Raw genomic sequence first — 16,286 nt, 5'->3', positions numbered from 1 at the left:
GACAAGCTTCCAAACAAAACCTTCCATATTATGTGCCATACATAACTACAGTTTCAAACACGATCTTGAATTACTAAATTGAAGGAAGAAACAAATTTGTAGATCAAGGTGCATAAGCTCCTTAACTAAGTTTTCCATGAAGTAATTGGACTGCGTACAAATGAAAGAAAAACAAATGACTGGTAGCTAAATAAGAGAAATCAGTATCAAGGAACTGGTGAGTGTGATCACAAACATTTAGGTGTACTAAGCTTCTTCAGTCATATGCCATTTTAAACCACACACCTGGATGAATTTAACATGAGGAAAATATACAACCAGACCAAGCAGATAACTGATCTAAACAGAAAAGTATGTGTTTGAAAATACTAGAGAACAAAGGAATTATTCAGAGTTCTTTTTTTTTTTCCTCCTTCCTTAACTATTTTTATCACAAAATAGTCTACAGTTTGTTTCATACTTAAAAATCATTCATAAATTCATGCCTAGAGAAAAGTAATAATCATGATTCCTCAATAACCTTCGCAGACAGAAACAGAATAAATAAATGACATCAAATTTGTAGGAAAATGACAATTTGTTTAGCAGCAGACGTCTATCAGTAGGTAACTACTTGCCAGGGAATCCAGTTCAGACTGGCTCCCCATGCTCACTCCTGACCATTCTTTTAATACAGCAATGAACTGTTTGTTGGGTTTTTTTAATTGTTTGTTTTGCTTTGTCTTAAAGTTCAGTCACTTCACCTTCTTTCCTATCTTCTATCTATTATATATTCATTTGCTTCACTCCCCAGGTAATGAAACATACTGCATATACAGTAATTTATTTTGTGAACTGAACTTTGTCTTATCTTCCTCCCCATCTCAGCCATGACTATCACTTTCTCGTCATTAATGAGAGTCTTTCTCCTACAGATACCCTGACCACAGTTCCTCTTTACTCTTTATGCCAAACAGCAACATCAGAGGTTTTGTTTCTCTACATGAATTAACACTTAAAGAATAAAAGGAAAATAAATTATTTCAGTTTTGGGGAAGAGGAATATTCACAGAACTGCCACAGCTAGAAGTCTCTAAATTAATTGGAACAATGGTTGATTAATCAGATACAGTGGAAAATTCGGAACTAGGCTCAGACTACTTTTCATACAAAGAAATTTCTGCCATTGTTATTTAGACAGTCTCTTGTATTTCTAATCTGATCTACACAAAATATAAAAGGGAAGGACACATTTAAAATACGTGTGAAAAAGAAATGCCTCAAGATACTGCATAGCATTTAACTTCATTTAATGAATTATATTATACTTGGTAAAATTGCAAAACGACTGGCCAAATGTTGATGGCTGCCTTAGAGCTGTTACATGGACAAGACTTGCATAATACATACTGTGTTCAAGTTCATTCAAATTATTTACAATACCTTCAGGACCACTGAAAAGAAACCAAATAATCTCATTAACATCTGCTAAGTTTTTAAGAAAAAAGAAAATTACAAAAACAGCTTTGCTCTCCTGCAAATAGCTACTTCATATCCAAGGTCTGATTTGAATGCAGGGTAGGAAAGATTTTAGTGGAGGGATCCACTGTTAAGTATATTACATTTTCAAGACACAGTATTTTGTTGTGCAAATGACCTATGGATTCTGTTTTAGTATCACAGAGATCAAAATACTTCACAAGACTTCAGCTGAGCAAATTTAATTTTCAAGTGTAACGTCACATCACATGTTATGTACCATGTGAATAGATAAAGAAGAAGAAGAAATGTGACTTCCATCCAATTATTCTACAAACTTTCCTAAGACAGCCAAAACAAAGAATAAAGAATCTGGAACTAAACTAAGTTTGCAGTTTTTATTAAGATCATCTTAACTTTCTTCACGAAAAACATTCACAATAAAGAAGGACACCAGCAGCCTTTCAAGGGGGCAGTAAGTCTGATTCTATTATTTTTTTCCCTCTAAGTTATAGTTAAGCCTCCAGAATAAAGTCAGCAGAAGTTGGGAAGATCAGCTGAAGATAAGCCAATTTCTCAGATAGGTTATTGCCAGATAACTGGGTCAGTGTCTCTGTGCAGGGAGGAGGTTTAGTTACCCTGCTAAGAGGCTGTGGCTTGCAGTTTGCAACTCTGAATCATGAAAACTATTCAGAAAAAAACAACCCACATAGGCTTAATTTCTTCCAATTGAACATAGTGGTTTTATGTGTTAATGAAGCAGTACCCTGGAACACCTCTTTGTTGTAAAGTTGAAGTATTTTTTCTTCATATAATCATTGGATTTCAATTGTGGCTTCCAAGACAATAACTGAAGGTATAAAATATATTTATTTAGGTGTTTTAACCCAAAGCCCTTATAGGAAAGGGAGACACTAATCCCAAGGTTGTTGGCTTGCAAATGAAAAAGCTGTACATCAAATTTCTAAATTGTAGCTTCTATTTTTCAGCAACAAGATCATTTCTCATTTTTCTTTCTTTCCTTTTAGAAATAACTCACTTTTTCCACGTTTGACTTACTTGATAAATAACATACAACTGATTAATGGTAACTTTTTTAATGAACAACCCTGCACAAGCTTTATATTGAACACCTAAAAAAAATTTGAAAAATGGAGAAGTTTGTAATAAACATTCTTCTGAGCATTTCCCATTGGTCTGTCTTAGATGGAATGCTTATATAAATAAGCCAAATGACAGTATGCCATAGGAAAAATAGAAAGATACTACACTCCTGTTTCCGAAAGAATGTTGAGGTGATTAAAAATATCTGCTGCATTGAGGAGTGTGTAAGAAGGAATATGAGAAAGACATTTCTTTAACCAACCTGGTAACTTAAGAGATAACCCTGTTGCTAATAAAAGGCTTTGATTCTTTTTTTCTGTTGTCTGCAACAGCAATTTCACAAATCAAAATGTAGACACTTGAATAGAGACAATTTTATAATACCTATTCTGCAATTTCACGAGCAGTTTAGCTACTAGAAGCCTCTTGTGTTCAATTTAATTCTCACCTAAACCTTAAAATGCTGCTTCTGCTTCTAAAGCTGTCACAGAAGGGATCCACCCCCAGTGCAACGTAACACAGAGAGCACATCCTAAACCTCCATACCAAGGGTTCAGACTGTTAACATATCTGGCTTACAAAGCAATGTCCAGTAAAGTTCATCAGCAAAGAATAAATTAATATTTTAAACAGATGTTCTTTCAAATAAAAGTGCCTCTCAAACTGAACTGTTTATAAAGCAAAAGTACGATCAGCTGCTTTGCAAAATATATAAAATTTATGTATTTTTTTCACCCAATTTTTACTGTTTATGGATGTTTATAAAGCAATCTCCAGCAGCCACTAAGTATGAATGTTGACTGTCCTTATGTTTACAACTCATCAGGAAAAGATAACACACCAGACTACAGCAATCAGCAGCTTGATACAAATTTCAAATCTAATCATTGAAGGATGGCAGGAAACCTGCAGTTCAGAGAATTATTCCATTCTGAACATATTACTCTGCTAGAAAAATCAACTACAGAAACTTTCCAGGAATGTATTTTGCATTACTGAAAGAATTTCATTTCCTCTGTTGTGAGGTTCTTTTGTTTAACAGCTCAAAACTTGAGGAAATACTTTATATATTTTAATACTCATTAATATAAGTTCATTAAAGTAAATTAAGGTTAATTTGCTAATATTCAGACAATCTATTTGATAGATTATTGCCACTGTCTTCTAGGTAGTTTTTCTTATCACATTATAGTTAAAGCACTATTAATACTCTTATTAAGAACTTCAGATCATCTATAGGATTTATACAGAACACTACAAATCCAGGCAAAGTTCCTCAAGCTAGGCAGCAAGAAAGTAATTCCCTAAATCACTGCATGGATTTCTAAAATCTTTACAATTTGGATGATTACATTATCTTAGTTTTTTATTCACTAGTCAGAAGATAAATGACAGCTAGAATAATCAAATATTTTATTATTATTATTATTATTATTTTTCCTTTTTAAAACCTTTCATTTTATTTGATAGACTTTTTAAATGCATAGTAATTCATTACTATCACTGATGAAAATATAAAGCAAAAAACTGGAAGTACAATCGTGTCTAATGTTGAACCAAATACCACATGATAATAAACCAGAAAGACAAAAAATACTCTAAAGATAAACAGAGATGCCTGCCATTTCAGTTTGAATACAACAAGCAATCAGATAAAATAAAAAGCTGTATAAATAAAACTATACTTTCTTCATGCAGACATTTTCTTGTAAAGAAATGATTTCCAACATTTCACATAAAAGTATAGGAAATTTAAAAAAGCTTCAAGACAAACAGTTTAATTTGAGGTTCTTTTGCAAAAAAGAACTTCCTTTTTTTTGGTCTCAATACATAACAGTGAGAACAAAACAACATATGAGCAAAGTATTTTATAAAAGGCACAGGCTTTCACAAACTCATAGCTTGCAGAAGTCCTGCAACTTCATCTTTTACAACTTCATACAGCATAGAAAATCCCCCTGATTCTTATAAGAAGAAGATGTAGCACATGTATGTTAACTTGTTAGAATTACTGAACATTTTTTCTCTGCTTCTGTGAGAAAACAATTCAGTGTTTTCCCTAAGGGCTACCTCCAAAAACCCAACTGAAGTAATATATATATATTTATATATATATATATATGCATTTCATAGCTTTCCTGAGAAGTCCTCTGACAGAAGTTAAATAATCAAATATCTAATAACAGATACATTCAGACAGAAGCATTATTTCTAATTATTCAAATATCTTGAAGCCTGCACACTAAGAGAAAATTAAAAAAATTATTAAATGCGTGGCTTTTTCACTAGTCTACCTATTGAGAAAGATTTTAGAAGCGTTAGACTATATTTACAGTACCTTTGGATATTGTTTGACAGGGATCAGAACTCTCTCTGACAACTTTATGTTCTTGTTGCTGATAACATCAAGGTATTTCTTTTCTTCATCTTCCTTCTTGCCTTCAGATCCCTGAAATTTTTCAATTTCTGAAAATGAAAGAAAAAGAAAGCAATCAGTGACATAAAATTCGTCCTCCTCAGAAATTTCATACTTCTACATCATAGTGTAGATTTTGCACTCACGTGATATGTACTGTTAACATTGAAAAAAAACCTAGACTATCACCTCAATTGAGAGGCATAGGTGGTAGCTCACAGTTCGTACTATTTGATTAATTCCTTCCCAGCTGAATTTGACTCCAAATGATCACAGCAGGAAGAGGAAAAGATGAAGCTTATGATTCAGGCAATCAATGTTTTAAAGAGGATCACATCATCACAGCTTGATGCTATTTTGTAAATGTGACCTGTCAGAATTAGTCAACTTCCAAGGGCTAAAATTAAGGGAGAGCACTAAAACAATGAAGAATTATTTAGAAGTTGTTTGAAGTAAATTAAGAAATAACTCTTGCACAAAACAAATCTTCACTGGAGGACAGCAGAAGAAATAATTATACAAGATAATAAGGATAATGTGTAGAACATTTGATAGGATTTAGAAAAGCAGCTCCAAAACATACTCAGGTTAGATAGATTTCAGTGTTTTCACACAAACTCCTTAATTTCTGAAGCTCTTTAAGGAAAGGATAAGAATATAAATCCAATTTACTACCCTGCAAAGAATATCTAATGTGGTATCGTAGTTCTCTGATAGTATGGGTACTATATAGAAAGTTGCAAATTTGCAGCAGTGTCATTATTGACAAGAAGAAAATGGCAATGCTTATAGTGAGCTAATTAAATGACTTAAAGGGGCAGCTATGGGTCCAAGAAATATGTGTTTTCATGGCCAACAAAGCAGGCACAGGAATTAGAAACACATTGACAGTAGTGTGTAACACACATAAAAACTTTATTTAAAAAGGCACAAGTAGTTAAAACTGTAAACTCCCATGATTTACAAAGATCGTTATTCCTTTCAAGTAGAACTGGTGGGAAGAGCTTTCTCAGAAGACAGTGTGAAAAAATAGCTTAATTACTGGACTAAGACAAAACATATTATTTTTTTCTATTTAACTAAAGTTGCTCTCTATTCTGTATACTCCTCATGTCATTCCATGATTAGGACCATGATAGATGCTGTAGCATTCTATCATGAAAAAAAAAGTGAGGACCAGGATCAAACTGCTCCAGGTGGAGCAGGATTCATCACTTATAAATTGTGATTTCCCACTCAGCTGTGAAACTTCTGGTCACATATAACACACAATGCAAAAAGATAATACATCTTTGGACTTCAGAACTTTGAGTTTATTTTCATGAATTCAACCAATTTGTGTTTACCAAAGTAAGTGTTTAGTACAGCATTTTGAGAACAATAACAAATGAAGATCCAGAAGCATCAGCATTCTCCAGCAAGAATAAAAACAAGGAACCCAACAGAACATTTTCAAGAACACTTATCCTAGGCTGAAAGAGAGAAAGCAGCATTCCTTGAAAAGAATCTTCACATATTTTCCACCTACTTCTGCTCTGAGTTAACTGAATTAAGCAGGGTGACAGATAACTATTCAATTACCTCCTACAGTACCTGTCAATCCCCAAGCACGCTTCATTCTCGCCTTTCATCTTTAACAGTACTGTCGCACTTTCTTCTGTATAATACACTTGTATCTTATCTCTCTTAATTGGAAGAGAACGTGAATATCACAGTTATGCAAAATAGGTCACAACTACTAAAGTGCCAGAGAAAAAAGGCATTTCTAACACTGTTTAGTGATTTTTTTTATTCCCATGAAAATTGATCTTCAGTTCTCTCCAGATCTGGAGCTGCAAAATTCTGGAAGAAGTGTCACTCTGTTCAGTTTTTAAAGGAAAGTACTTTTTTTTCCCCTTTTTTCTCATGATTTGGCATAAACTAGAATAGCTGACTGAGTAGTTCTTACTTTTTCAAAACTACTTGCTTTAATCTTAAGAGTGCCAACAAAAATCGTTGATTATAGTTCACTTCAACATGTTTGACACCTATTGCAAAACTTTTGTAATGAATATGGTTTTTCCATTAAAATTAGGCGTCTCACAGTAAAAACATTCTTTTGCTATGCTTAAAGCCATGTCAAAACACGTCAAAAAATAATGTACTTCTTGTCAGCTTGTCCAACCTACCAAAAATGAAATCCACACATCCCTTTCTCTGCTGTCAACATTTGCCTCCCACTGAAAAGATTTCTGAAAGCCTACCTTGCACCTTACCTATGGGGATTCCTATGTTTGCTGCATTGGCATTATTTCACTAAAGAAGCATGACCTGCTGTTACAAGGTCTTGACTTTTAAAAAATGATCTGTCACCATTAATGGGTGCGATTCCAGAGTGAGAATTTCACCAGCCTCTTTTCTGCATACTGCTGTACACATAACAATATTACCTAACACTCTGAAAGTACAAATTTTCATCATGTGCTTCTCGTTAAGTGAATGGGAGAATGTTTGTACTGAAAGAGAAAGAATACACCAATAAAAAATAGCAAATCCAAAATTACTGACATCTCCACCTTTAAAAGAGCTTCCCTAATTAAAAAAATCACAGTTAGAACCTCAAATGCCTAAAATATTGTTAATAATGCACAAGATCCCCAAGCATTTTTAAAATAGTAAATACTGAAAAAACACATGAAGGCTCTTAAAAGCTTTCATAAAAGCTATCTAAGCTGTTTCAGTTGTAACTGAAAGCAGGGCTACTGGATTATTTATTTATTTACTGGGGTTAAGGGGGGGTGGAGAACAATAAAAAAAAACATGATTTAATAATACAATTGAACACATTACAGTGGAGTTAATCTGTCAGAATAGAAAATCCTAAGAGATTTCCTGTTGCAAAAAGGAAATCTACCTTTCTAAAAGACATGCTATTTAAAAGCAAATCGTTTTGCAGCTAACAAGAAAGGTGTTATCAAGACAGCACAACCAGCCAGAGGCTCTGAAAATTACCCATTGGTTCACTTCATTCACCCAGAACTACATGCACCTGTTAGCAACAGTCTTCCACTGTAGTTACACATATTCATTCACTGATGCAGCTTACAGGAATGACTCAGGGAGATCCTACAAATGTAATACCACTTGGATACGTCTGTCAAATTTGCTTGAATTTGCCCCAAATATTTAAATATTTAAATGTTGTTATAGACAAAGTTAGACACAGTCAGCAAGATAACATAAATCCCATATCCTTCAGAAGTTTCTTAATAAAATGTAATGATACAGAGAATTTAAACATCTAAAGACATTTTTAACTGATTAAAAAAACAAACATAATTATCATGAAACCAAAGGAGGAGAAATAAAACCAAGAAAAGACTGAGTAGAACTGAATTTAAGATTTCCTACCCATCTCTTTCTATGGACAATAGATTTTTACTGCCTGGTAAACAGTTTGAGAGCTCTTGAAAGAGAGCAAATAGAGCTCTCAGCAACTTGCATAGATAAGCCAAAGGTGTCTACAGATTATCTTATCAGTAAATATACAAATAACTACTTTATCTACCCATTGATCTATGGTTAGATCAGGATAAATTAGAATAGCTGTAAGGAGAATATTAATAGTGTTAAATAACTAGAAAATTGTACAGGTAGAAATATCACATACTGATAAGTATCTGAACACTTTCTGCTCAGGCACACAAATTGCTAGGAGAAAATTAATTCTGATTGTCAAATAGTTCTAGCTTGATTGCCAGCTAATTCCTCACTACACTATTCCATGTAATTCTAGATACATATCAACTGTAATCACTTAAAAAAGAAAAAAAAAAAAAAAAGCATTTATGATGAAAATTAACATTGCATGCACAGTCTCACTGATGGAGCCTTTGTCTCCTCAGTAAAAATGGTAACAAACAACAATCACTCAAGATCAGTAGCAGTGTATGATGTATAAACAAAAGATCAAGGATGCATGTTCAACCTGCAGAAATACAGTATCTCATGAACTTAGTCACAGCTATGTCAGTTAAAAGATACTTATTTCCTTATTGCTTTGTAGAGAATATTCTTAGTAAAAGGACTAAAACAACTACAACAGGTAGGTGAAATTTTAAAGACCATTCAAATGTATATTAAGTATATTTGAAATCAAATATCTTTCCTAGTGGAGCTAGTTTCCATATACTAGGATGAAGGTTTGATGTTGTCTGCTGTTGCATTGCTAGAACTACTGTATGTAGTTCATTAAGTTACTGAACTCAGCACAGTTCTCTTGTCTCACCTCTTACCTTCAGAGCAACTAAGGTAGTATAATGAACGTGCTTATCAAGTAGATTAAAGACCAACCTGAAAGTTGTGGAAGTATTTTTTCTTGAATTTTAATTTGCTGCAATATGAGGCTACTCATACAAATAGGAAATACAGAGCAGGAAGATTTAGTCAGGAGCATGTTATTACTGAACACATCCTTAGGTGTCCTTGAATTTAACATCTTAGAAAATTCAATTACTGTGATGTTTCAGAAACAAAAACTATGTATTTGTCAACAAAGACTTTTGTAGCTTCTACTGTGTTAAAGCTCATTCAACAATGCACTTTAAGACATGCTCAAGTGCTCTCTTGGATGAATCTACAGAGAAAACATCAATGCTGTGTTACATATTGTACAGTGCAGAACAGATAAGCATAGGGTGAAAGATGAATTGACTGGCGAAGTCGCCAGCAAGTCCCTCAGTGAGATATTCATTAGTTATATCTCCCCACCTAAAAGCTGAAGTTGTTCTTGAGGTACTCTGTATAGATGGAAGTATTCTGTCTCTTCACAGTAGCCACAAAAGAGGAAAGCTTTTCTTTTTCTTCCTCAGTCCTAGAACTTACTAGTGATAAAACATCTCCTAATCTGTTCTCAGAGTGAGAATTGAACAGCAGACTTTTTTTTCTTTTTTTCCTTTTTTTTCTTTTTCCTCCTGGTTTTATTTAGACATTTCAGGTTTTTTTTCTGTACTGTGAGGTAGAACAGTTATAGAGTAAGGCTGATATCTGAAAGCACACTGTATTGAAAATTATGAATAAATGCAACTTACTAAAGTAAGAACTGATTAAAGAACTGCTTGCAGCACAGGCTTCTCACCAACCACTCATGCTTCTCCAGTCAGCAGTGCAATAACGAGCTAAAAACCTATGCTCACATAATTACTGAATTATGTGAAAGGAGTCTACACACCTTAGAACAGCAGTTTCCATCTAGGATATGACCACAGATCTTGAGCTCAGAAAGTTGACTGCATCCGAAACAGTGACAAGAAAACTGAAATACACTTCAGAAGAGCCTGATGAATTACTAAGAGATAGAAGATGTTCCAGAATGTCTCAAAAAAGAAAAAGAACAAAAAACAATGAAAAAAAAACCTAACCATATCTTCCTAACATGTTTCTGTCAGAAAATACAAAACAGTGTCTCTGACTACTGTACAGTCTAAAACAAATAATCCTATATTAAATATATACTTTATTCATAACTGGCTTAAAAAATGAAAGAGGAAAACTAAAAATTTAGTGTTTGTTTACATGATCACATATACTTACCTATCTGCAAAGATACACTGTCTTAAACATACATTGTTCTATCACAATCTATTGACATCTACAAGAAAGCTAAATCCTGGCACTTTTTAGTAGACCACAAGGCTACTAAAGGCTGTTCAAGGTTTCTGTTATGTTTATTTTTGTGTTTGTTGTTTTTTGTCTGTTTACTTTTTTGAGATTAATTTTTAAGATATTCAGCGGTTTGCTACATGTTTCCAGAATTCTGTAAGTCTTCCAAAAGTTAATGTTATCTGCTAGTACAAAGGCAGATGGTGGATGCCTAATCCTTGGAGACATTCAAGGGCAGGCTGGACAAGGCTCTGAGTTATCTTGCGTTAGGTGTCCCTGTCCATTGCAGAGGAGTTGGATGAGATGCCCTTTAGAAGTCCCTTCCAACTCAAACAATTCTATGATTATACCATCTAACAATCAGTACTGTGTTTTTTTTCCAGGAGAAATTATCAACAAAAGCTAAAAACATGTGGCCAGGTCAGCTACATAAACTCACATATTTCTTAATATTTTGTGAAAAATCAAGGAATAATTTAATAATTATAACACTTTAACATTTAATAATATATACTATATTATTGTATATATATAGGTCCTATCTCTGTGTTCTTCTGTGGAATTTTTATGGAACTTGACAGAATACGCTCACAACCATGCTAGATTTTTCTTGCCTATACTACTTTTCAAGCCATCTCCCTATGAATTAACTGAAGAAATACCTACTTGCAGACATGATCAGAGGAATAACAATTGGTAAAGAAGTGCCAAAATTTGGGCCACCGCATGTGACTTTGAAACCACAATGTAAGGTCTTAAAAACTAGTCCAGTTATCACCCTACAAGAAGCAAGTGCTATTTGCAGCAGATACAGGGTTAGTAGCTATGCACTAGTTTTAGTTAAGTGACACAAGGTGTTCTTGGTTGCCATTTGTCAACATGTTAAAGAACACATGGAACTGAGGCAAGATTTGAAATATTCTTCTCATTTAATATAATCTGTTCAACAAAAATGAAGAAATCTAAGTCTTGCCTGGGAATTGAATTCTCTATAGCAATTGCAGAAAACAAAATAGCAAGCAAGATAACTATTTTTCATAGAAAACAAATTAGCACCAGGTAACGTGATTTCATTACACCAAGCTATATGACATGGGAAATTAAAATTCATCCTAGAGTGGTATTACAACCTCACATAGTAGTAAACAAGATGCATGTTTTTCATATGCTTGTCACCTTATCTTAAGAATACTTGTTTTCTTTGTAGAGGCCAAAGCAATAAATTATAACATGCAATGTCAAGGAGACTTGTTTCATTTTCTGAAAATATCCTTCAATCTTTCCAACTATGTTTATAGGAATAAATTTTAAAAAGTAAAGAAACCCTGTGTGAACCTGCCTGCAACCTACTTCATCACTGCTAGCCATGAAAGGCCGTTATCTTGTCAGAGAGAAGAAAGGGGCCCAAAATAATACTTACAAATAATATGAGTAGAATGTGTGCATGGCACACATCCAAAATTCAGTGATGGGAATCACTGAAACACTCCCTTTTTTGCTCAACTTAATTCTTTACTTCTTACTTAATAAAGAAACATTAAATGTTAAGATACGTGTCAGCTGCTGTACTAACGAGATAGCATAGGTTCAGATGCCAACAACACACACATCACAAATAAACTCATTAAAACAAAACAGATGAAACTGAAACGAGAGGAAGCAAGAACAGTGACAGGATACACTGTGAGCAACCTGCGATGTCCACACTGGCATTGAAATCTGCTTCTAAGGAGTCTTCACATCCGCTTACCTCATAAAGATTCTTGAATCTGTTGATACTGAGTTCTTACACAAGTAGATACCCATGGATGAGATCTAAGAGTTACAATTCAGACTCCAGCAGGCTTAAAGTACCCATGCTGGTACTCAATGACTGGTGATCATTCTTCAAACTGCCAAAAATACATGGATGTACCCAAATATATTTTCACCTCCCAAGTATGACTCTCCACAGTGTCAACCTCAAGTCCAACTATTTTCAAGGCAAATCACAGAATGCAGCATTTCTAAAAGGTGGCATAAAATTCCATGCCAGACACCATGGTAATTTATTCCCCAAGCACTGTGCAACTTCAACTGTAGCATGAGTGTAGAAATGATGGGCTTCAGCAATGTGGCAAATGCAGTTTTCCCGGTCTGTTATGACTCTTCCCCAATTGTCTGATCTCCAGCACTGCTTTTTTTTTTTTTTTCCTCTTATTGTCACTACCGAAGTATACAGTAAAAAGAAGTAATGAATTTCTGTTTCCTCTGTATTTGTGACCAGTATATTTCTCCCTCCATTATATCGTTTCCTGCTCTATGCATTCTTTATATCCCAGACTCCTCTTAGATCTCTCACCTGCCTAGGTGGAAAGGAGTCAGATGATGTTTTGGTTGACTTGAAGGTTAGCATAAGCAGTTGTTTTCTATCTGTCAGAATGAGTACTGTGTAAAAGGCAGAATACATTTCTTAGCTTCTTTCATCAACTGGAATGCTGCTTCATTTTGATATCCAGAAGGTAGCCATATAAATCTAACAATATGACCTGCTTTTCTTTTGAAGAAATTCTTTCCTCTAGAAAAAGCCTCTGGCAGGTAAGTGCCTTTAATAGTGAATGTGCATAAAAGAACAACTGCCATGCTTAGACTTGTCAAGCTAATGAAAAATGCTCGCTATACTTGTATGCCTGTTAACATCTTTCTCTTCCTTCCTGTCTCTTCCACTCCATAAGTCATCTTGGTGAATTATCTCACTATTACTGTTCATTATCAGTTACACAAATTAGTACTACTGAGAGCTTTTTTTTCTTTCCTCAGCACACAGGTAAAACAGCAGCAAGTTCTTTAAGGCTGGCCAGATTTGAAAACCATCCTGCTTCATGGCAAACATCCTAATTAACTACACCCAGATGAAATGACTCATACTACTATAGCTTTCATATAATGAAATATTTAATAAAAAGGGAATACAATTCACAATGAAAATGTTGGGGAAAATTGCTCATTTTGCTGCCTACTAAGTTTAAAACTAATAAACCTTTCATCCAGTTACATGTGTCATTGATGAACCCAGCAGCCAACAAAAAGAAACAGCCATCAAACTGCTCCCGCTCCTAAGAATGCAAGGGGAACAGCAAAAAAACCCTCAGTCAAACCCATATTGATTCACGCATGCTGAAGAGTTTGTCAGCTGCCTTGATCAGCACAGGAAAGAGCCTCTTGAGTTCAGAAAATGCCAAGGGCACATTCTTGAAGAAAAAAATGTCCAGGGGAACACCGTGTTGCAAGACAATCTGTTCCACTGCGAAACATTTCAGCCTGGGCTCAGCCCAACACAAGAAGTGAAATTCAACATGTAGGCAATGAGAAATTCAACATTTTCATAGAAGTTTTCATTTTTGCAGTAAATCATAAACATTTTTATTTAAAAAAAACAACACAAAACAAAACAGAAAAAAAAAAAAAAAAAAAAAAAACCCTACCACAGTAGGGCTACGTAGATGTAGCATATTTTCAAAGTGCTGATGAAAATTACATAGCCTTCCCTTTGTTATAGGCTGGATGCCACAAGTGACAGCTGGTAGGGCTGACAGATGCATCATTTCAATTTTTTGGAGAAATGAAAAAAAGACCTTGTTTCAATCAGAAAGCATCCAGCAGTGAGAGAGAATTGCTGATAATCATGAGGAGCATGTGTGCTCTTGCAGATCCAGCTTCATGGCTGCCCATCTGGGTGACTGAGAATATTAATAACAATATTAGAAGTACTTAGAAGAACATTATAAGGATGCATATGGGCCTGTTGATGCAACTACAACAACAGAAACTGTGAACATTTTTAAAAGAAAAATAACCAAGTTGGTTTTTTTTTGGTTTGTATTTTAGGGAGTCATAGGACAAAGACAAGAATATTTTCATTATGATCTTCTAGTTTTCAGAATCCTTCTAACTTTCTCTCTTGGCTGAAAAGTTTTTCTGTGTCAGTTCTGTAAGAGTCCTATTAGGTTCAATTCTAGAAAGTAAAATGAAGCATTTTGACAGCTAGCAAATTACTGTAAAAGAAATTATATTAAACAGCCTGTAGACATGTTTTTCACTGCAACAAGTTTCTGGAAAAGCAGAAATCCAGGATAAAGCTAGAAGACAGGGACAAGTAATATAGGAATTTGGAAAGAGAGGTGTCAAGAGATGGTTGAGACATTCGAGAAAGTAAGAAGCAGATAAGAAAAGAGATGGCAGAATCCACAAAAGAGAGAAGAAAGGCAAAATTTCACGTCGCACTTTATCAGTCTTCTGTTTGAAGTCAGCAAGTTATTGGGAAGGACACGAGATATCAAGGGAACAAATCCAAAGGCTATGCCTGAGGTGGAGAGCAAGCACAGATATTAAATAGAAAGGAGAAAGAGAATTGTTTCTGAATGAGAGCTGGAAGAAAATGTGCGAAAGGCAGACCTTCTCACTTATTAAGCATACTTTGTACTCAATATGAAATATTATGTCATTTTTATATATTTACATGTGAATTTATATATGCAGGTCACTCCACATCCCACTCCATGGGAACTACAAGAGATACAAAGAAAAGCACTACACTACTTAATAGAACAAATTCTCCACTACTAAGTACTACTTTTCAACACAGTCACCACAATTACCTATGCATTTTCATCAGTGATCAACAAAAGCCTGCACGCTTCATCAAAATCTGCACCAGTGGAGGTAACCCACTGTTGCTGTTGCCATTGCTGAAATGTACCACCCACTGCCTCACTGCACTCACATCCACAGTTTGGTCTCTATGAACATTCAGCAAATACTGATGAGTGCCAATGGGTGAAATTTTTTCCATGTGGAGGAACTCAATGACACACCTTTGCTTCATATGCACTTCCATGTCAGACATCATTTTGTCAGGCTGCCCTTCTGCTGCCACTTAGCACACAGCAACAAAATGTAATGGAATATTGGTGGGAAGGTTCAACCTCCTTGCAATACCACCAACATTGTGGTATGACTCTGTGGGCCATCATAATAAAATACTTTCAGAGCAGCCCTCATATGTATACACACACACACACCCCTACATAAAAGTTATTTCAAGGTATATTTTTATATAACTTTTGTAGACATAGGTTATGCTTGCATCGATCAGAAGCAGGTACATTTTAGTAATTTAGAGGAGAGAAATAGTCCTGAAGGACACGATCTGGTTAGTGTTACTGCAAAGAAGCAATACTTATTAAAGGAAAGCATAGAAAACCAAGAGAATGAATGAATGCATGAAGGACATTTCCAGAAAGGAATCTTCCAAGGATAAAACTAAACAGAATCAATTATGTCAAATAATATTCTTCATATAACTGTAGTCTAAACATGCACTACATGCTAAAATGCCAGTACGGCATTTGCTAGGGAATCCTAGAAAGTCCAACACATTGAGGTCAAGTAGGGTCAAGACGAAGAACTAGACTGGCTAGATAATAGTAACGCTCTACTTCAAAATATTTGTACAACTGAAATTATACAAACAGACATGAAAGGAATTTTCCATTGAATCATTTTCAGCTTTTGAAAAAAGTTATTTCATATTTGGCTCCACATATCTACCAGTAGTTCAGAACAGTGCAGGAAAAAGCATTTTATAATCAAACTAAAAAAATGCTTTCAACTCACTATTCTTCAAATG

At 34.6% G+C, this 16,286-nt stretch overlaps 1 protein-coding gene across 7 annotated transcripts in view; it reads right to left on the bottom strand.

Annotated features, from left to right (window-relative positions):
* KHDRBS2 (KH RNA binding domain containing, signal transduction associated 2) overlaps positions 1-16,286 on the bottom strand; it is a 330,168-nt gene that overhangs the window by 269,199 nt on the left and 44,683 nt on the right. For all 7 annotated transcript variants that reach the window (XR_004306588.1, XR_004306589.1, XR_004306590.1 and 4 more), the window contains exon 2: positions 4,901-5,028. Coding sequence is in view for 1 of the 7 variants with exons in the window: in XM_015859163.2 (XP_015714649.1) it covers positions 4,901-5,028 (128 nt within the window). In the remaining 6 variants the exon portion in view is untranslated. The remainder of the gene's footprint in view (positions 1-4,900; positions 5,029-16,286) is intronic.

The sequence above is a fragment of the Coturnix japonica genome, chromosome 3, assembly GCF_001577835.2.
Source record: "Coturnix japonica isolate 7356 chromosome 3, Coturnix japonica 2.1, whole genome shotgun sequence".
Taxonomy (NCBI): Eukaryota; Metazoa; Chordata; class Aves; order Galliformes; family Phasianidae; genus Coturnix; species Coturnix japonica.
Note: the sequence above shows the minus strand (reverse complement) of the source record. Positions and strands in the feature narration are given on the sequence as shown.